Below are 21,600 nucleotides of genomic sequence, written 5' to 3'. Positions count from 1 at the left end.
CTAACGGATGAAGTGACATACTAGGTGAACGGCCGTGGTCGTGGGCACGGCTCAAGTATTAATACATTATTACGTTTCCACAGTCTTATATGCAATAGCCATAAAATGTGTATTCTAACAGATTGCAATGATGCTTGTACATTAGCGTTTAAAGATACTTGACCCCTACTAATCGATAGAGATCGATATTTTTTGGTGTAAATGTGGCTTCTTTAGTTATTACTTCTATGAATAGAAGGCGCAGATAACAGTCGGTGCCACCAATGCTACATAAATATATCCGCATTATAGAATTCAAAATTTCATCCCCCTCCAATGATTGTAAAAAGCATTAGGTTTACCGGGAAACTGCTAATACTGTCAATTATGAAAATAATTTACACTTGATCTACATCACCATTTCCCCCCCCAACACTTTTTTACCTGACCCAATAATAGTGTCACCTATTGAGAACTAGTGGAATTATTTCGAAGTCTGTCAATTTGTTATAGCCTATCATTGGTTCTGACTTATCCCGTGGTTGGAAAGTTCTCTTAGACGATCAGAAAAATTGTAGATCAGATACCTTTGAAAGCCAGTCTGCTCTTAATACCTATCTCCTCTCTCATTCTATTATACTGATAGGAGGGAATTTTTTTGCGGAACTACCGCGAATTGTATAGAAGCAAGAAGTTGTGTGAAAGTATCAGGATACTAAAATAAGACAGACATACCTAGTAGTAATATCGATTGCATTGTATATAGAACTCTCGAATAGTATGTGTAATGACTCCCAAAATTGGTCTGGTTCACGGACTATCCCGAAATACCTCTTCGATTTTTCTCTTGTCATGATGAAAATCTCTTTCTGATTCAGAAATTTCTTAGGTTCGTACTGACTGCAAAATCTTCTTCCGGTATGAGGATTATAATAGTGATAGAAGCGATAAAGTACGTTAGCAAAACCAAATAGAAATTCGACATACCTTGCAATCGATAGCATCACTAGCCTTGTAGAACACTCATATTGGTCGAGTTTACGAGCTTTGACAAGACATCTACCGTCTTTTCGTTCTATTATATAATATAGATATTAGAAGAAAATTTACTTTTTTCTTTTTTTCCCGAATTACTGCAAATTGTATAGAATGACGAATTTTCGTAGACGAATCAGAATATTAGAATAAACGAGAAGGTATTAGGAGTCACAGCTGTACTTCTTAGACTGACACCCAAAACGTAATTCTATATACCTAGTAATAATATCGATTGCAGAGAATCTGGAACTCTCAGATATTACGTGCGATGTATAATTTCCTTGCAATATAATGAATTCGATATTACTAGGTAAGTATGTAGACTCCAAAATTGATCTAGATCTAGATCACGGACAACCTCCCTATACTTCCTCGATCTTCCTAACGTCCTGATAGAATTCTCTCTGTAACTCCAAAAATAAATTGTTCTGTTCGTGCTAGATGCAAAAACTTTCTCTTCGTACACTGACGTTCAAAGATATCTGATCTACGATTTATGATCGTGTAAGCGAACTTTGCAACCACGGGGTAAGTCGGAACCAAATATATATAAAAAAATTGATAAACTTTGAAAGAGTTCCACTAGTTCTCAATAGGTGGCACCATTATTGGGGCGGTTAAAAATGTGTCGGAGAAAATACGAACGGCAATAATAACTTTAAGATCACCTAAAATTATAGCAACAAGTTCAAAATGTAATTCAACATTTATAGTCTGGTACTTTAAAGAGAGTTACAACATCTCCATGGGAGATTAACTGGCGACAAAATATTGAAGCACAATATTATATCCACAAATATTAGCAAAGTTATAGTTGTTCAATGTACAGCAGTGTTCAGATACACAGAAAACCATATATTTACCTTCATTAAGTAGGATATTAAGTTTATCAATTTTATTAAATATAGATTGAACATTACTAAGTAAACTCAAAATATTTCGAGTAAAATCCAATTTAATAGTCATGTTACGTTCTGTTTTTGCCTGACCTGAAAAAAACGCCTAACACAAGCATTTAAGGCCATGTACTAGAATCAAATGCAGAATCTAAGTGTTCTTCTTATAAGTTTATTGGCCGGTTTCACCAACCTTCGTTATCATTATAATGTCTCGTTAAATAATTTAATGACACGTTAGTCACTTTTTGGGTTTCACCAAGTATCATTATTGCTAACGCATCTTTAAATTCATCGTTAATTCATTAGGACCTATTCGTCGCGTTAAAACAGTAACGATACGTTAAGAAGTCAACAACATGGCGGACGTAATTATTCGGTAATGAAGTTCTTTATTTAGAACTTAAACACAACGACGAACTTATATGTTGTAATAACACTCGGAATAATCATTTTGAAGATTTAAGTGATAAAGAATTCCACGAAACCTACACATTAAGGAAATAAGTAGTAAGAATGATTCTAGAAGAAACTGAATACAGGTTAGAATACGACAGATAGGAATCACCCACTTAACGCCTCTTCAACAGATTCTTCTCGCTTTAAGATAACGTTGCGGGAAGTTTTGAAATAATAATTGATGATATGAACGGGGTATCAAAAGCTGTATTGTCTAGATATGTGAATAAAATATCAGACGTACATCAACATTACAATAGTCATTACTTCTATAGGCCTAGTAAGCTTATAGCTAAATTTTCTGTTGTCACAGACAACATAGATTGTGTACATGTCCCAATCGTATATTCTGGCAGTAATATAGCCAAAAGATTCTGCAATAGAAGATCCTGTTTTTCATTCAATATTCAAACAATTGCATAGGCCTATGTAAAACTCCGCATAGAAAAATTGTGGCTAAACTAGCGCTGAGGTAGTTTCCTTCGTACTCTGCTTATACACTTTGCACATACGAATCTGTGACAGGTTACGTTTGATTAGTTTAGGTTTTTGTTATGCCTTGCATATACGATCAACTGCGTTACCACAAAAAATCACTTATAAATTCAACGATTTTCACTTCTGAAACCAGCAGAACTACCTCAGCGCTAGTTTAGTTGTAATAGGTTAGAATACGACAGATAGTAATCACCCACTTAACGCCTCTTCAACAGATTCTTCTCGCTTTAAGATAATGTTACAGTCTACACGGATAGCACAACATTCCAAAGGAGAATGCCTTTTAAATGAAAAGGGTGCAAAGAGATTTCCTTTTAGGAGACTATGGATATCCCTTAAAATCCAATTTAATGACACCTCTCCTGAATCCTGCCACATAAGCATGGCAAAATTGTTACAGGGTACTACATAAATCTGTATGAAATACAGTGGAAAAGTAGTATGCAATTTATGGAAGAGCGATTTCCCGTCCTAAATTTAGGCCTAATGTAACTGCTTGGAATGCTTTGTAAATAATTAATTGTGCCATCAGTTTGAAGCTGTCGGCCTTATAGTCTGCTAAATTTTCTCAGATTTCCTTTAGAAGTTAAAATTCAACTGCTCTACATTCCTACTATTTACATTTGGAAGCATCTGTATTTTTGTTTTTAATTGCGGTATGACAACATATTGTATTTAGGAAGATGTTCTTAAAATTACTGCCTCTTACTCGTTTGCTTACGATTGTTTCCTCATTCCAAACAAAGTCAGCCATGATCATATGTAACCAATGAAATTCACGATTTCGAAGCCATGGTCGTATGAAAAACAAAACATGCAAGATACATGTACAAAAGCCCCTCGTTAGTAAACGCCTGTTAATTTTAAAGATACGAGGCTTGGTGAAACCGTCAACTTTTAAAGATCCCGTTAAAATTAAACGATCCATTTGTTGACAAGTCGTTTGTGCTGATTTAAAGAAGCTTGGTGAAACCGGCCAATAAATGAAGAATACAGGTCAGGATGTCTGGAAATTAATTGTTCACATGTCACTTCAGGAAAACTTGACCTCAAGAAATCAACAAGCTGTTCGGTCTTGGTGTTGGGGTCAAGTCTGTCTGTAGACATGTAAAGAAACAGTTCTCGGAACACCGGAAATGTTTTTATTATTAGAATCACTGGAAACTTTATTTCCAACAATAGTGGTACTTTTAGATTTCTTCACTACAGCAGACCAAGACTGACTTGAATCCCTTGCACTTACGTGACCTTGAAGAACTGTCCCTTTCTCCTCTAGCGTCGTAGTAAAACACGACAAGTTAGCAGGAATATTGTTATTCACATTACTATCTTCATTTATTTTCAACTTGGGAAACCTTTTCCTTTTGTAGTCGGAACATTTCTCACACGAGAAATAATGTTTAACATTTTGTTTATCAGTCAACAGTTTGATAAGCAACTCTTGTTCATTAAGCCTCTTCTTCATTTGCTCATTCAACATATTTATCAAGTCAACTTCACGAGGTGAATGAACTTCGTAGTAGAGTTCAATCTTGTTACACCACTTATTACTCCACCGAGGCCAGTGGAGTCCTGCAGCCCGGAGCGCCACTTGTACTGCTCTTGCGTTCGTATAGTGTCATCGCTATAGTTCATATTTCGCCCGCGGTTCCACTCGCCTCGTTCGAGTAATACATAATCTTGGTTAGGTTTAAAAAGTCCTCAAAATATGTTTTTACCGTCTCACTCACTTCATTAGTAATAGTTCTGGTTACTAAAATTTCAATAATAGTAATATGCGTTACAAGAGCGGTATGTTGAAGTTTTCATGTTCGAGGAAAAGTTTGAAAAAGCGAAACGTAGTTGAGCTTTTTTAATTTCCGAGAATTGAAAGAAAACATACTGCTCGTGTATCGTACATTATTTTGTGCGAAGATCGTTTATTACATACCTGAAAGAGAAATTTCTAATTAGTTGCAATGAAATCTCTATCTTGGTTTCTGTTCAATGACGGCAAATTTGGAAAACAAAAATATCTATCTTCAACATTGTTGCTTTAAAATGTTTTCTGTGTTTACTATACTCCAGCAGGCCGTGATATTGATATTGATATTGATATTTGATATTGATATTTATTTGTCATTCAACTTTACAATTCATAGTTATGGTGGACCTTCACATTTCTGTTTTTCGAGCCACCATCCCTTTAATACATATAACTCTTTTCTATTAAGGTATTCTTTGCCGAGAATTTCTTGATTGCTTTCTAATGTTCTATTGTGACTGAATTGCTATATGTCCTTCCCCCTCTATCCTCTTCTATTCTCTCCCTCCTACCTAGACTGTTTCCCTTCCATTCCTAAATTTCCTATTTTATTACCCCTATCCATATATTTATTTCGATAATACTCCTACAGTTACAGTACCCCTGCTACTACTCCCAATCTAAAACATTGAAAAACATCAAATATCTAATTCACTTAAATTACACTTCCAATTTCTCTCTCATTCCACTTCACATTTGTTCAGATATCATTGTATTCATGGCCGTGATATATACGTCTGTCTTTTTCCCCCCCCAGTCCATAAATGCGAACTTAAAACAAACGGTAAGGTTATGTAATGATTTATTTTTCATTTTAATATTTTAACAATATTATTTATATAACACTAGCTGAAAGCACCCGGCGTTGCCCGGGTTTTCCTTTCTGCTTCTATTTTCAATTAAACTGGTTATTAAATTTTCGGAAATCTCGCAAACCTAACTATAGACAACCACAACGAATTGCCTTTACTAAGCTTTCCTCGCCCATAAAGATGAATCTTTACTTAACGTTACTTACATGAATTAATGAACTCCTTAGCCAAATGCCTGCCAGCGTTACCTCAATTTAAATCAGTTGTAAATCAGACACCGAAAAGAAAACATTTCATCATGTGCCTGACGTTAAACTGTTGTTTTAAATTTATTTATTTATTTGTTTTTATTTGTTTATTTATTTGTTATTTATTTATTTGTTTTTATTTATTTATTCTGGTGTAGTTAAGGCCATTAGGCCTTCTCTTCCACACCGCCAGAAATACAAATAAAGTAATAGAAAAATCAAACTATAAACAAACTAAAACTCAACGAAAATATAATTCCTTCTCCTCTTTCTGTTCAGTTTCAGCATCGAATCAAAAAAAAAAAAATATATATATATATAATTTAATTTACATTGGAAGATTTTTTTACCTCTTGACCGCTGTACACCCACTTATATCATACCCACTTTTTTTTAAATATAACTTGAAACTATACCTCATAAATTCAGAACATATTATATTAATTCTAATTTTATACACAGAATACAGATAGGATATAAACTCGCAATAAGTCATTTTTTAACGTAAAGACTAATATTCTGAGAAACGTATAGGCCTGCCGGTATTTTAGAAATTAAGAGATTTTTATTTCTACAACGCTTAACATACTAAATTTGCAACGTGAACCACAATATTTTGAGAATTAATACAATGTTATTTTCAGTGGGCTTAAGTACATTTACATACTACATTAGCAACATGACAACAGTATCATTGAATTGCTTATTGATACGCATAAAATCTTTTTTTTTTCACTTCTTTGTATAAAATATAGTTGAGGATGTGAAAAACACGCAGTTTTTAAGTTAATGCTTCATTTTAATATGGCAATTACAAATGCTAGTGGCATTGACATTGCAGTTTCTTAAAATAGAATGAATATCCTAGCAAGACATGGAATAAGAACATCTCCTTTTATTTTTGCACTTAATATTGCTACTTCTATTACGTTTCATATGAGTTTATCACACCAATTCTTATTCGTGCATAATTTTGGTGGGTCAATATTTCGCAATAGTACTATTGGTTATTCAATATTAAGTAAATTATGTGGTAGCGATCCTTGTAGTTTCAAAGAATTCTAGAATTCAATTGTATAATACAGTTTGCTCACTATCTACAAAACTGCATCGAGGAATTCATAATACGGTCTTGGACTGCGTAAATATACTTACTGCATGAATTATCTAGTTTTAGCCTTCATTATCTGTAACAACAATGTAATTTAATTTCGTGTTAAAATTTCCATGGCCTCGTGAAAGTCGATGTTGAATACAACAGACATTAATAGAAAACAATTGAGTGTAGAAGATTTTGCATTTTAATATAATACATGAATATTTGATCTATTTATTTTTATTTTTTATAATTTTAATTAATTTAACTTCCATTTGCACAATTTTAATGTAGCCTATGTTCTGCTCCTGGTTATGAAGGTTAAATGTGCAAACTTTGGCACATATCGGTCAAAGCGTGTAGATTTGTATAGAGAGCATACACACATACATATATACATACATACCCACATTCAATTTTATATATTAAGATATTGCAGTAATAACATCGGCATCTGGAATCTTGTTGATTTTTTCACGGCTTCCTTAATGTTACTTGCATCACGGATGCAGTAACTTTAGTGGAGTTGTGGAGTTTACTTAATTTTTTCAAATATTTAAAAACAATAATTAACAGTGCAATTTAGGTGAAATTGCAGTGGTAAGTTTCCAATTTATAATTATTACTATATTGAACGTCTCTAAAAATAATATGTTAGAAGCCTAAAGCAGTAAAATCAATATGTCACTTAAGCGGTAAGAAGAGGGAAATTGTTATGTGTGTTAGGTTGGGAATACTGAATGTGGAATTTTAGACTTGCCGCGGATTGGTTTTGTGCGGAAACCAAGCAAATATGCACGATCTCGCACAAAAACCTTTTTACTGATTTTATTCAGTTCAATGTTCAGGAGTTCATTCATAGCATTGACATCATTATGGATACGTCATACCGAACAGTACGTTTACAGAACCAAAATAATATTCTACACTTCTTGCAATAGATACCGTAACATTACTTCCTAGGCATGTAGAACACATATTTAGATAAAGTTTAGAAACTAACTCGATGTAGTGGTTTGTATATGGATATTAGGGTGAAGTGTGCAACGTCGTGATGATTGTAGTTATTTTCATATACAGGATGTTTCAAAAATACGGTGCATAATTTCAGGTATGTATTTCCCACATGTAGACAATCAAAATAGTTCATTACAACATGTGTCCGGAAATGCTTCATTTCCGAGTTATGGCCTTCACAACATTGAAATTCACCGGAACGTTTTTCTTTCCGCAGGTCGTTGCCGTCAAAGGAGACATTAAGAGGCACTCTGACAGTTCATTCCGAGGCGAAGGTTACATTCAGTGTTGTGTAGGCGTTAGACTGTGCGACATGTATTCAAATCAAGAGCTGGCAGAGATATACTTCATGTATGGTAAGACGGACGGCAATGCTGCGCTGGCTCGTCGTTTGTACCAGGAGAGGTACCTATCCACAGCGACAGTGTCCAGATCGGAAGACATTTGTACGTCTCCATTATCGTCTGTGCGAGTATGGAAAATTCAACTGTCCTGGTTTGGGAAGGGGACGACCAAGATCTACAACTCCAGAAGTACAGGAGGAGATTCTGGAGGCTATGAACATGACTCCTATCAGCACACGAAGGGTAGCGTTGCAAGTCAATGTTCCTCATACGACTGTCTGGAGACTGTTGAAAGAGTATCAATTGTATCCTTATCATTTGCAACGTGTACAGGCCCTGTCACCAGCAGATTACCCTGCACGAGTTAGGTTCTGTCAGTGGTTCTTGCAGCAGTGTGGTGTAAATCCGAACTTTCCTGCCTTAGTATTATTTACAGATGAAGTACAGTTCACACGAGATGGCATAACAAATTTCCACAATCAGCATGTATGGGCGTATGAAAACCCACGTGCAACTGTTCCATCTCATCACCAGGTGCGGTTCTCCCTCAACATGTGGGCCGGTATCATTGGTGATAGATTAGTTGGACCCCATGTACTTGTAAACAGACTTACGGGGCAGGCGTACACAAACTTCCTGGAAAACACCATACCTCATGTTTTAGAAGACACTCCACTGATCAATCGTCAACACATTCACTTCTTGCATGATGGCGCTCCTACATACTTCAGTCGTACGGCTCGCCGGTACTTGGATCGAAGGTTTCCTGATCGATGGATAGGTAGAGGTGGCCCAATTGCTTGGCCTCCACGCTCACCTGATCTGAACCCTCTCGATTTCTACTTGTGGGGCCATTTAAAATCATTGGTTTATTCGTCTCCGGTGCCTGATTTTGAATTCCTTCGGAATCGAATTGTGGCATGTTCTAAGGACATACGCAATACTCCTGGAGTTTGGGATCGTGTTCACAGGCCAATGAGACATCGATGTGAGGTCTGTATTCAAGCAGGAGGTGGACATTTTGAACATCTCCTGTAATGACAACGACCTGCGGAAAGAAAAACGTTCCGGTGAATTTCAATGTTGTAAAGGCCATAACTCGGAAATGAAGCATTTCCGGACACATGTTGTAATGAACTATTTTGATTGTCTACATGTGGGAAATACATACCTGAAATTATGTGTATATATATATATATATATATATATATATATATATATATATCTTGACCCTCTTCACAAAATCATAATGATATGGAAATTCTGTTAACTGCTGATTATCGAGGTTATTAAGAATAGAAGTTGATAATTATTCGAAAATTAACATTTTTGAACATCATAATTACGAATCATATAGTTCATTATACTCATTGTACTAGTTGTAATGAATGTACAGCTGTTCCTCCTGCCAACATAACAGTTAGAAAATCACTAGTTGTAGTATTTCTCAGTATCGAAATTCGAAACAAAGTTGGCAAAAGAAAATTCAACCTTAAAACTAGAAAATCACCATAATCCACTAGCATATGTGGTAATGGGGGGAAAATGGTTAGGTTTCAGCCTTAGGGTATTAAGAAAGCTGATCCGAACTATACCTATGGGCACTGAACAAGGAGAACAGTACTCACGTACAAAATATAGCCTACTGTCACGTGGCTTTAATAACAAACTAAATATTTATTTAAGCCACCTTATGGACAACAGAAGATTATTCCCACAATAAGTAAAACGCATTTAGATTCTAGATAGGCTACTTTCTGTTTCACAATATATTTTTCATCAAGAAAGTGAAATCAGTGCTCATTATTTTTTCCTATTTGCAGGGTTTTGAATATTTACATTGCAGTTTTTAAAATAAGTAAATAAATTTTATCAAAGTGAAAATGAGTTTAAAAGTAAATAATATTAGTTATTGAATGGATTGAAATTTGAATTTGTAGAAATTAAAAATGAGTTAATATTTAAATATATAAAATATATTTTGATCCTGATGTTTAAACTTTTGTTCATTTAGAAATGTTTGTAGTTTTTTATCCATGTATTACCGTCTCTAATGCCAGATTATATAAATTAATTATGAATAGATCTACTTGTTTTACACGTGAAAGTTGTAACAGGACACAGCCTATGTATGTACATATCTGTTATTAAATACATAAGTGCATAAATAAATAAATTGTGGAAATTACAATAATACAATAAATCACAGTTATGAACAAAATTATTTACATTGTCTACTTGATTCATGAGTCTCTACACGTTACAACGAGTGCCTAAATATTTTAAGTGTTGCAAATGAAAAATGTATTCTTCTTTCTGATAAAATACATTTTTTACCAATCCTTCTATTAGAGCACTGATCTCCAAGAGCCTAACTTTGTTTTGTTCCGACCTGTTCGCTGAACAGTAGACCTGAAGTGTGTACGACGCGCTATACTCCATACATACCTGTAGTGTTGCGGATTGCTCGGAGCCTCTAGGTAACAAAACGCAGGACTCTACTTATTACAACTGCATTAGACTTCGTACTTCAACAGCTGTAAACAAAGCATTGCTCTGTTGCAACATATCCAATTCCAATATCTCAATTCGAATTTTTCCATAATCATTATTGATAGAGAAACGGTTATTCGAACTCATCTACCAGTTTTATTGATTACTATTACTAGTTCAAATTAATGCAGTTATACATTTTCACTCTGTATAAGGAGCACCTTTCTTCCGTTTATCTAAGTATAATTCCTATGGTCGTTTGTTAAAACATCTTATCCGCTAAATCACAAATGTTATTGGAGACAAAACAGAACTTTTTTATCCTTGTTCATCTGCAATATAAATATTAAATTGGGACTTCAAATAGTTTGTAAGGATAGAAAAGAATATAGCACATGAAATATGCGCGGTTTTGTTAATATGACTCCTAAGATGTTTTGTAGAGTAGAGTACTACTTTGCTACTTTTATCTTATTACTAGCTGAAACCACCCGGCGTTGTACGGGTTTTCCTTTCTGCTTCTATTTTAATTAAACTGGTTATTCATTTTCGGAAATCTCGGAAACCTAACTATAGACAACCAAAACGAATCATCTTTACTACGCTAAGACGAATCTTTACTTAACGTCACTTACATGAATTGATGAACTCCTTATCGAAATGCCTGCCAGCATTAACTCAATTTAAAACAGTTGTAAATCAGGCACCGAAAAGAAAACATATCATCATGTGCCCGATGTCAACGGTTTTTTTTTAATTTACATATTTATTTGTTTTTATTTATTTATTCTGGTGTAGTTAAGCCCATTAGGTCTTCTCTTCCACACCGCCAGAAATACAAATAAAATAATAGAAAAATCAAACTATGAACAAAGTAAAACCCAACGAAAATATGATTCCTTTTCCTCTTTCTGATCAGTTTCAGCATCGAATCAATATGTCACATATATAATTTAATTTATATTGGAAGATTTTTTACCCCTTGACTGCTGTACACCCACTTATATCATACCCAGTTTTTTTTTTTAAATATGACTTGGAAAACTATATCTCACAAATTCAGAACATATTACATTAATTCTTGTTTTATACACAGAATATAAATACAATATAAACTTGCAATAAGTCATTTTTTTGACATAAAGACTAATATTCTGAGAGACGTATAGGCTTAACGGTATTTTAGAAATTAAGAGATTGTTATTTCCACAATGCATAACATACTACATTTGCAACATGATTATATAGATAGAATTTCGCAGTAACATTTTCGGACGTGAACAACAATATTTTGAGAGACGTATATTTTAGGAATAATATAGTGTTATTTTCAATCGCCTTATGTACATTCGCATATTACATTAGCAACATGACAGAAATATAATTGAATTGCTTTTCGATATGTGTAATTTATTTTTCTTCCCACTCCTTTGTATAAATATAGTCAAGGATGTGAAAAACACGCAGTTTTTAAGTCAACGTCTGCAACTTAGAGCTACTGTTCTTCAGCTTCATTTTAATATGGCCATTACAAATGCTAGCCGCACTGAAATTGCAGTTGCTTAAAATCGAAAAGGTATCAGCAATATGTGAGATAAAAACATCTTCTCCTTTCGTTTTTCCAGTTAATATTGCCACTTCTGTTACGTTTCGCATGAGTTCTTCACACCAATTCTTGTTGGTGCATAATTTTGGTTGGTCATAATTTTGTAATAGTACTTCTGGTTATTCAGTATTAAGTAAATTATGTGATAGCAATCCTTGTAGTTTGAAAGAATTCTAGAATTCAGTTGGATAAAACACAGTCTGCTCACTATCTACAACTGCATCGAGAAATTCATAAATAATACTGTCCTGCGTAAAGATACTTATTGCACGAATTATCTAGTTTTAGCCTTCGTGATGTGTATCAACAATGTTATTTCGTGTTATAATTTCCATGGCCTAGTGAAAGTCGATGTTGAATACAACAGACAATAATAAAAAACGACTATAGAAGATTGCATTTTAGTATTACACATGAATGTTTGACCGTATTTATTTTTTATGTTTTTAATTAGTTTAACTTCCATTTGCACAATTTTAATGTATCCTATGTTCTTTTCCTGGTTATGAAGGTTAAATGTGCAAACTTTGGCACATATGGGTCAAAGCGTGTAGATTTGTATAGATTACATACATACATACATACATACATACATACATACATACATACATACATACATACATACATACATACATACATACATACATACATACATACATACATACATACATACCCACATTCAATGTTATATATTAAGATAAGTTAAGTTGTTTTAATGAACTGATATAAGTAGTTAAGATATTTTGAGATATTAACATTCTTCCAAATGTAGATATGCCCCCTCGATGTGATTCACGCAGCTAGTAAATGTTTCCGTGTTAATTGACTAGGGTGCGTTAAACTTAAAATGTTGTTTCATTTCGAACGACTCTTTTGTTGCGATTTCAGATAAAAACAATGAAAAGGTGACATAACCTAAGATACGAGTATTTTAAAAATAAACTTTAGGGATTAGTTGCGATATAAGCAACATCAATCAGTATCTTGACGTATTGACTCTGCCAGCACCAAAATATTTATTTATTTATTTATTTATTTATTTATTTATTTATTTATTTATTTATTTATTTATTTATTTATTTATTTATTTATTTATTTATTTATTTATTTATTTATTTTTTATTTTTTTATTATTTTTCATTTATTTATTTATTTATTTCTTATAGTAATAAATTTGCATAAGGGATTACTTAAAAACGAACAATGTTGCATATCCAGAAAAGTATGCTAAATGAACTGAATCTGAATCATAATGGCTTTGATGAGCAGGAATTATAAGACACACAGACTGACAATAGAAATGAATCGGAAATCTTGAAGGAAAGAGTTCAGCTGAACAGCGGCAACCCGTTACTCGTGTTGGTCTTGCGATCATCGACGAAAGCCAATTGGAACTGGATGAGAATAACAAGGTACGTTGTCACTGCCCCCACAATCTGCAACAGACAAATAAATGAATAAAGAAATAAATAATAAATAAATAAATAGTAAATAAGTAAAGTAAAAACGAAATCTGCGGGTGTACATTAATTGAGCGCGAAAGAATTAAAAATGCATTAGTTGAGCGCGGGGTCAGTTTTTGGTATACATCAGTTGAGCGCGGGGTCAGTTTTGGGTATACATCAGTTGAGCGCGGGGTCAGTTTTGGGTATACATCAGTTGAGCGCGGGGTCAGTTTTGGGTATACATCAGTTGAGCGCGGGGTCAGTTTTGGGTATACATTAGTTGAGCGCGGGGTCAGTTTTGGGTATACATCAGTTGAGCGCGGGGTCAGTTTTGGGTATACATCAGCTGAGCGCGGGGTCAGTTTTGGGTATACATCAGTTGAGCGCGGGGTCAGTTTTGGGTATACATCAGTTGAGCGCGGGGTCAGTTTTCCCTAGGCTTAGAGATGACACGTAGCGCGTGGGAATTTATTTCATGAGTTAATAAACATTTATTGTACTTTGTACTAAACATTTCAGCATTCATTTATTGTCGCTGACTTCGTAGTAGCTATTCCTAATGCCGTAAGTAATATGTGGCCATCTTCATCAATAATAGGTTGCACATTTTATTTAAGTCAAGTTGGTGGAGAAGAATTCAGTCATTGGGGCTTTCTAATGTGTATAATGGTAACAATATTGACAACGGTAAATGGTTGCACTGGGTATTCGATCTTTCATTTATTCCTCCAAATGAAGTCGGAGATGCATTTGTTGAAAATTTAGTTAGCAGCCAACCTGCTAATGAAAGTATCACAGCCTTTGCTGATTATTCGGTATCAAATTTCATAGAACCGGATGCCTTATTTACCTTTTAAATATGGGCTTCCGATACTGCTACATCAGACATATAATAATGCCTGTGAGACGTTCCACAAAGCGTTCTCTCTGAATTTTAATAGTGCGCATCCTTATATATATTTGTTTGCATGGGACAGAAAAATGGACATTACGACGAGGTGAAGAAAATCATTTGAAATGTGGATATGGAGAAGAATGGAGCGTGTGAAGTAGACAGACAGAATAAGAAAGAAGCTGTGTTGGAAAGAGTGGATGAAGAAAGAATGATGCTGAAACTGATTAGAAAGAGGAAAAAGAATTGGCTGGGTCACTGGTTGAAAAGAAACTGCCTTCTGAAGGATGCACTGGAAGTAATGGTGAACGGGAGAAGAGTTCGTGGCAGAAGAAGATACCAGATGATAGACGACATTAAGATAATGGAGACAAAGAGTAAGGCAGAAAATAGGAAAGACTGGAGAAAGGTAGGTTTGCAGTGAAAGACCTGTCACTCGGCAGAACACTATAAACGAATAATAATAATAATAATAATAATAATAATAATAATAATATTAATAATAATAATAATAAATAATTATTATATATTTTTATACAGCATCAATCATAGTCTTTTGTTATTTATTATATAATTGCATTGCAGTTTTGGTTATGAAGGTAAAAAAAATGTATTTTGGGGGTATGCAAACAGAAAAGATTGGTTTAGACCACTCAGCTACTGCATGGACATCCTCTCGTCATCCACTATCTGCTTACGTACACATAACTACCCCTATTCCTCCACTCATCCATTCGCTTTTGTATCTACTTATCCAACCATCAATATTATGTACTCTTGTTCATCCACATATCCAGTCACACATTCCTACTCATGCATCTGTCCACTTATCCGCTACGGAACTACGATGCCAGCAATTTCATTGGTATATTCCTGAAGTCTTACCGAGTATAGCAGCGTGAAGTCAAGAGGGAAGAAGCCGCAGGCTGTGAACTGGACTTTACGGTGCAGCAGCTGCAGTGAGAATGAGTTCAGCTGAAAATTAATAAAATTGTTAACGTACTGACAGCAATGTCGGAGTTATTTCCGTATGTTTTAGGATATTTAAGTGGTACACCCAACTTTGTCTGATTCGGTTCACAATGATACAGTCAACTCTGAATATAGTGAACTCGGTTATAGTGAACATTCGGCAATAGCGAACTTAAATCGTTGGTCCCGACTCACATACATTAAAAAGTACATTAATATTTCCGTGTATAGTGAACCCTAGTGTATAGAAATGATAGGGACGAAATTGAAATACAAACTGCTGAGCCATTTATACCCGAACCCACGCTTTCAGAAGTCGAAATTGCGATAGAAAATCTGAAAAATTATAAGTCTCCAGGTATCGATCAAATTCCAGCAGAATTAATACAAGAGGGTGGAAGCGCATTATCTAACGAAATTTATAAGCTTGTACTTGCTATTTGGGAAAAGGAAATTGTACCAGAACAATGGAAGGAGTCCATTATCGTACCTATCTTTAAGAAGGGGGACAAGACTAACTGTAGTAACTTTCGAGGAATGTCACATTTGTTGATGTCGTATAAAATTTTGTCCAATATTCTTTTGAGAAGATTAACTCCATATGTAGATGAAATTATTGGGGATTATCAATGTGGTTTTAGGCGTAATAGATCAACTATTGACCAGATATTTTGTATTCGACAGATAATGGAGAAAAAATGGGAGTATAAGGGTACAGTGCATCAGTTATTCATAGATTTCAAAAAGGCATATGACTCGGTTAAGAGAGAAGTTTTATATGATGATATTCTTATTGAATATCGATTAGTTCGATTAATTAAAATGTGTCTCAGTGAAACGTACAGCAGAGTTCGTATAGGTCAGTTTCTGTCAGATGCGTTTCCAATTCACTTTGGGCTAAAGCAAGGAGATGCACTATCACCTTTACTTTTTAACTTTGCTCTAGAGTATGCCATTAGGAAAGTCCAGGATAACAGAGAGAATTTGGAATTGAACGGGTTACATCAGCTTCTTGTCTATGCGGATGACGTGAATATGTTAGGAGAAAATCCACAAACGATTAGGGAAAACACGGGAATTTTACTGGAAGCAAGTAAAGAGATAGGTTTGGAAGTAAATCCCGAAAAGACAAAGTTTATGATTATGTCTCGTGACCAGAATATTGTACGAAATGGAAATATAAAAATTGGAAATTTATCTTTTGAAGAGGTGGAGAAGTTCAAATATCTTGGAGCAACAGTAACAAATATAAATGATACTCGGGAGGAAATTAAACGCAGAATAAATATGGGAAATGCCTGTTATTATTCAGTTGAGTAACTTTTATCATCCAGGCTGCTGTCGAAAAATCTGAAAGTTAGAATTTATAAAACAGTTATATTACCGGTTGTTCTGTATGGTTGTGAAACTTGGACTCTCACTTTGAGAGAGGAACAGAGACTACGGGTGTTTGAGAATAAGATTCTTAGGAAAATATTTGGGGCTAAGAGGGATGAAGTTCAGTGGCGTAGCGTCAATGTAAGCTAAAAAGCTCAGCTTCCCCAGTTAATAACTTCATAATAAACCTGCAGTTTGTGAACAAAATTATGTATTAATTTTAATAGCCTACAATTTATATTTACTCGTTAAATGTTGTGATGCGGCAGCTTAGGATGATTTGTGATGCAGCAGTAAACATGAAGCCTGCACACACCAGCTTCCAACCCCCTCCACTGTTCTATAAGCAAACTGTTTTCTTTCACGCATTCTTCTGTGTAACTCACCCCGCAGATTTTCCATCCCTTTCTAACTAAACTACCTGGTCGCAAAGCTTGCAAGAAGCTAGCTTTCACATTGAAAGTAATTTAGTTTCCGAGTTATCCCTTTCGTGAGTTGTGTTCAGTTGAAGTGTTAGTGTGCATTGTGGCTGATATAATAAATAATGAGTGAAATAACAGTTCCTAACACTAATGTACTTGAATTTTTGAGGACAATTCCATTATCAAGACTGACTTACGAACAAAAGTGTGATTTTAAAAAACAAACGACCGACTCCTTTGCTGTCAATAAAGGACACAACCAAAAGACAGACGCGTACTTTTCAACCATCATGGTACACGAGATACAAGTGGCTTACAGGGTGTGTGGTGAAGAACAAAATGTATTGTTACGTGTGTATTATGATGGGGAAACATAATTCTGAATGGTGTACTGAGGGGGTTTCTGATTTGAACAATTTCATAAAGAAAGCCAAGAAACATCAATCATCGAAACAACATTTACTACACAGAGAGTCGTTTCATCTCCTAGGATCAATTCGCATAGAGCATACTCTTTCAGAATCTGCCCGCCTTCAAACAATGAAACACAATGAAGAAGTTTCGTCCAATAGACGTATTTTAGCACGACTTATTCAGGCAACAATATTTCTGTCAAAACAAGAACTTGCATTCCGGGATCATAGAGAAAATGAAAGTAGTGGCAACAGAGGGAATTATTTGGAATTATTGGACCTACTTGCTCAAAATGAGTAATTAATTCGAGACCATCTGCAATCAAATTCTCTTTTTAAATGAACGTCTCCAGATATACAGAATGATTTGATTGAAGTGATAACGTCTGTATTAAATGAGAAAATTAAAAATGAAATTGAAGAAAGTTCTTTCATTTCTGTTCAAGCAGATGAAACCTTAGATGTATCGTGTAAAAGCCAAATGAGCATCATATTTCGCTATTGTATTGAAGACCGCATAGAAGAGCTATTCGTTGGCTTTTATGACGTATCCGGAGACAAGACGGCTTTGGGATTGTCCGAAGTTTTGCGCAAGGTTTTATCAGGGTGGCAGATTGCAGGGAATAAAGTTGTAAGTCAGACATATGATGGCGCAACGGTGATGTCTGGTAGGGAAGGAGGAATGCAGAAACTGGTGAGACAATTCTGTCCATACGCTATTTTTATTCACTGTATTGCGCATCAATTAAATTTAGTGCTTTTGCATGGTTGCAAAACTGTGAAACAAGTTCGTTTATTTATATCTGCTCTAACTGCATTTCACAGCTTTTTCAGTAAGTCTTCCAAGCGAACGGTTTTGTTAAATGAAAAGGGTTCAAATTGCCACAAGCATGTACAACTCGGTGGAACTTCCATTCTAGAGCAGTTTCAACAATTCTAAAACATTTCAATGACTTGTACATTGTCTTCACTGCAATAATCGATGATGATTGTCTGTGGGATGGTGATTCCCGGAATTGTGCTGTAGGACTGAAGAGACATATGGATGATCCAATGTTTGTGTACTTGTTGTGTGTATTTGAAGCTTGCTTCGTATACATTGAGCCACTCTTCAGATTTTTGCAATCTACCTCTGCTAGTATCACAGTGTGTCATGCCGAAATACATCTTGCTATTCGCAACTTAGAAAATCTAAGAGAAGATATCTTCATTGAAAACTGCGTCGAGAAAAGTAAAAAGCTAGACAACAATTTGTCATATAATGAAAGACACCAAATATCTTTGAGAGCTGTAACTTATTAAATATTAGATTCTCAAATAGTCCAAATGAAATTGAGATTTGAAGACTTTCCCCGTCTTGAGTTTGTAGAATTAGTTCAGGAAAAAAATTCATGGACTACAGAACAAAATTTCCCTCTAATCAAGTAGCTGACTTGGTGAAACAGTATCCATTCTTTGATTCGGAAAAACTTGAAAATGACCTACACAACATTTATGCAGATGAGAAGAAACAGTTACCTCCTCAGGAACTCCTAAAATACTTTGTGACTACTGGACTGGATTCCATATATCAAGAAAAGACTAAGTTATTAAGACTAATTCTAACTTTCCCTGCCACGACAGCAAGCAGCGAACGGAGTATGAGCACACTCAAAAGCATCAAAACATGTCTAAGAAACTCCATGACCAATGATCGACTGTCGTGTATGAGTGCACTAGCCATTGAAAAAAAAAAACTACTTAGTGAACTCTCTTCAGAATCCTCATTTCTGGAGTACATTATTGACGTCTTCGCAGAGAAGAAAGAGCGGAGAATGGAGCTCATCTACAGAAAGTTTTAAGGTAAGGGCATCTGATTTTGTAAAATTATGTAGTCAAAAATAATCTTCTGATAGAGATTTTAACGTTGATTGACGTAATTATACTAATACTGTATCTATTGACGGTTAATACTGTGATTTCTATAAATATGACAGGGAGTGAGCTGATGTTAAATTATACATACTGTATGTGTCTATTTGTTAGAGATATGTGTAAACCATGAAATAATATTTTACTATGTACCATTTGAGGTGATGCCTTATTGGCGTTACTTATGAAGTTCCAACCAATCTTCAGACTGCTGACTTGACATTGACTACTATTTATTTAAGACTACATTTTCGCAACACGTTTCCTCATATATGAAAGACAACTTGAGTTAGCTTCCCCTGCTCAAAATTTCACGCTACGCCACTGATGAAGTTACAGGAGAATGGAGAAAGTTACACAACACAGAACTGCTCAAATTGTATTCTTCACCTGACATAATTAGGAACATTAAATCCAGACGTTTGAGATGGGCAGGGCATGTAGCACGTATGGGCGAATCCAGAAATGCATATAGAGTGTTAGTTGGGAGGCCGGAGGGAAAAAGACCTTTAGGGAGGTCGAGACGTAGATGGGAAGATAATATTAAAATAGATTTGAGGGAGGTGGGATATGATGATAGAGAATGGATTAATTTTGCTCAGGATAGGGACCAATGGCGGGCTTATGTGAGGGCGGCAATAAACCTCCGGGTTCCTTAAAAGCCAGTAAGTAAGTATGTGAACCCTCGCTTCAGTTATAGTGAAACTTGTATCATGACAAATTCTTATTTGAAGTCAGACCTTCTTGTATAAAATTGAAAGAATGTGTTGAGAACAACATTCTAAGTTTCTTACTCCTTTAGTCAAAGGTTACAGGTAGGATTAGTGATTTCTAGATAATGAGCTGTACTGTAAGTCCAGCAACGCGTAACGATCTTGCCTCACTCCACTGTCGAAGGGTTGACATTCTGTTCTCAAGCATTCTACTCTACTGTTATTTCTAATCCACCGTCAAAGGGTTGCCTTTTGTTCTCAAAAACATTTCCATTATGACGGGTAGCATCGAAACAACCGAAAATGAAATTGCCTTTATTTTATTAAAAGGGAACGGACATTATCGATCACAACGCGATAACACGCTAGAAATTCCACTTCACACATCATCTCTGTATTCCTCATCTTTCACTGTTGCTACCTCTCGTCACTGAACTCTCTGCCGCCTGAAGTCAAGGGCTGCCGAACATTGAAATCTTTCAAATCCAAGTTAGAAAATTATCTTATGACGAGTTGCCGAACTAACTTACTATTATGACAAGTGTTGTATTGCATGTTTCCACGTATTCACATTTTTTTTATGTTCTAGTGATATTTAACTTATTTTATATTTTTGTTTTCATATTTTCCGATAATGGTATATCTCTAATATGATAAGTTGAGCTATGTATAAACATAATTTTCCTTACTGTGTATACTTAAAAATATTGTATTCATTGTATGCTTTGTACTGCACTATTGTATTACTACTATTAGTATTATTATTACTATTAGGCCTGTTATTATTTTATTTATTATTATTATTATCATTATTATTATCATTACTATTCATATTTATTATTATTATTATTATTATTATTATTATTATTATCAATAATTGTCTTATTTTTTTATACTTTGTAGGCCTCATTTATTTTTGACCTGCTGTTCACATTTTATTATGCTTTTTTCTTTCTTTCTGTATGTTATATATTATGTCTGATTTCTTCTTACTTGTTGTTTACATTTTATTATTATTACCTTATTCAGTTTTGTGTGTACTTTGTAAATTCTATAACGCAGTTTTTACTCCTGGTTGAGTGTTAGAGAAGGCCGTATGGCCTTAACTCTGCCAGGTTAAATAAATCATTATTATTATTATTATTATTATTATTATTATTATTAT

At 34.7% G+C, this 21,600-nt stretch overlaps 1 protein-coding gene and 1 long non-coding RNA gene across 2 annotated transcripts in view; one reads left to right on the top strand and one right to left on the bottom strand.

The window, feature by feature from the left end:
• Positions 1-21,600, top strand: part of LOC138696329 (uncharacterized) — a 130,323-nt gene that overhangs the window by 48,531 nt on the left and 60,192 nt on the right. The gene's annotated exons all lie outside the window — the stretch shown is intronic.
• The window catches only part of LOC138696328 (putative gustatory receptor 28a), a 45,051-nt gene continuing 36,915 nt past the window's right edge, over positions 13,465-21,600 (bottom strand). The window contains exons 3-4 of the mRNA XM_069821139.1: positions 15,513-15,602; positions 13,465-13,726 (exon numbers count right to left, since the gene is read on the bottom strand). Coding sequence (XP_069677240.1) covers positions 13,619-13,726; positions 15,513-15,602 — 198 coding nt within the window. The 3' untranslated portion in view covers positions 13,465-13,618. The remainder of the gene's footprint in view (positions 13,727-15,512; positions 15,603-21,600) is intronic.

Source organism: Periplaneta americana, chromosome 3, assembly GCF_040183065.1.
Source record: "Periplaneta americana isolate PAMFEO1 chromosome 3, P.americana_PAMFEO1_priV1, whole genome shotgun sequence".
NCBI lineage: Eukaryota > Metazoa > Arthropoda > Insecta > Blattodea > Blattidae > Periplaneta > Periplaneta americana.
Note: the sequence above shows the minus strand (reverse complement) of the source record. Positions and strands in the feature narration are given on the sequence as shown.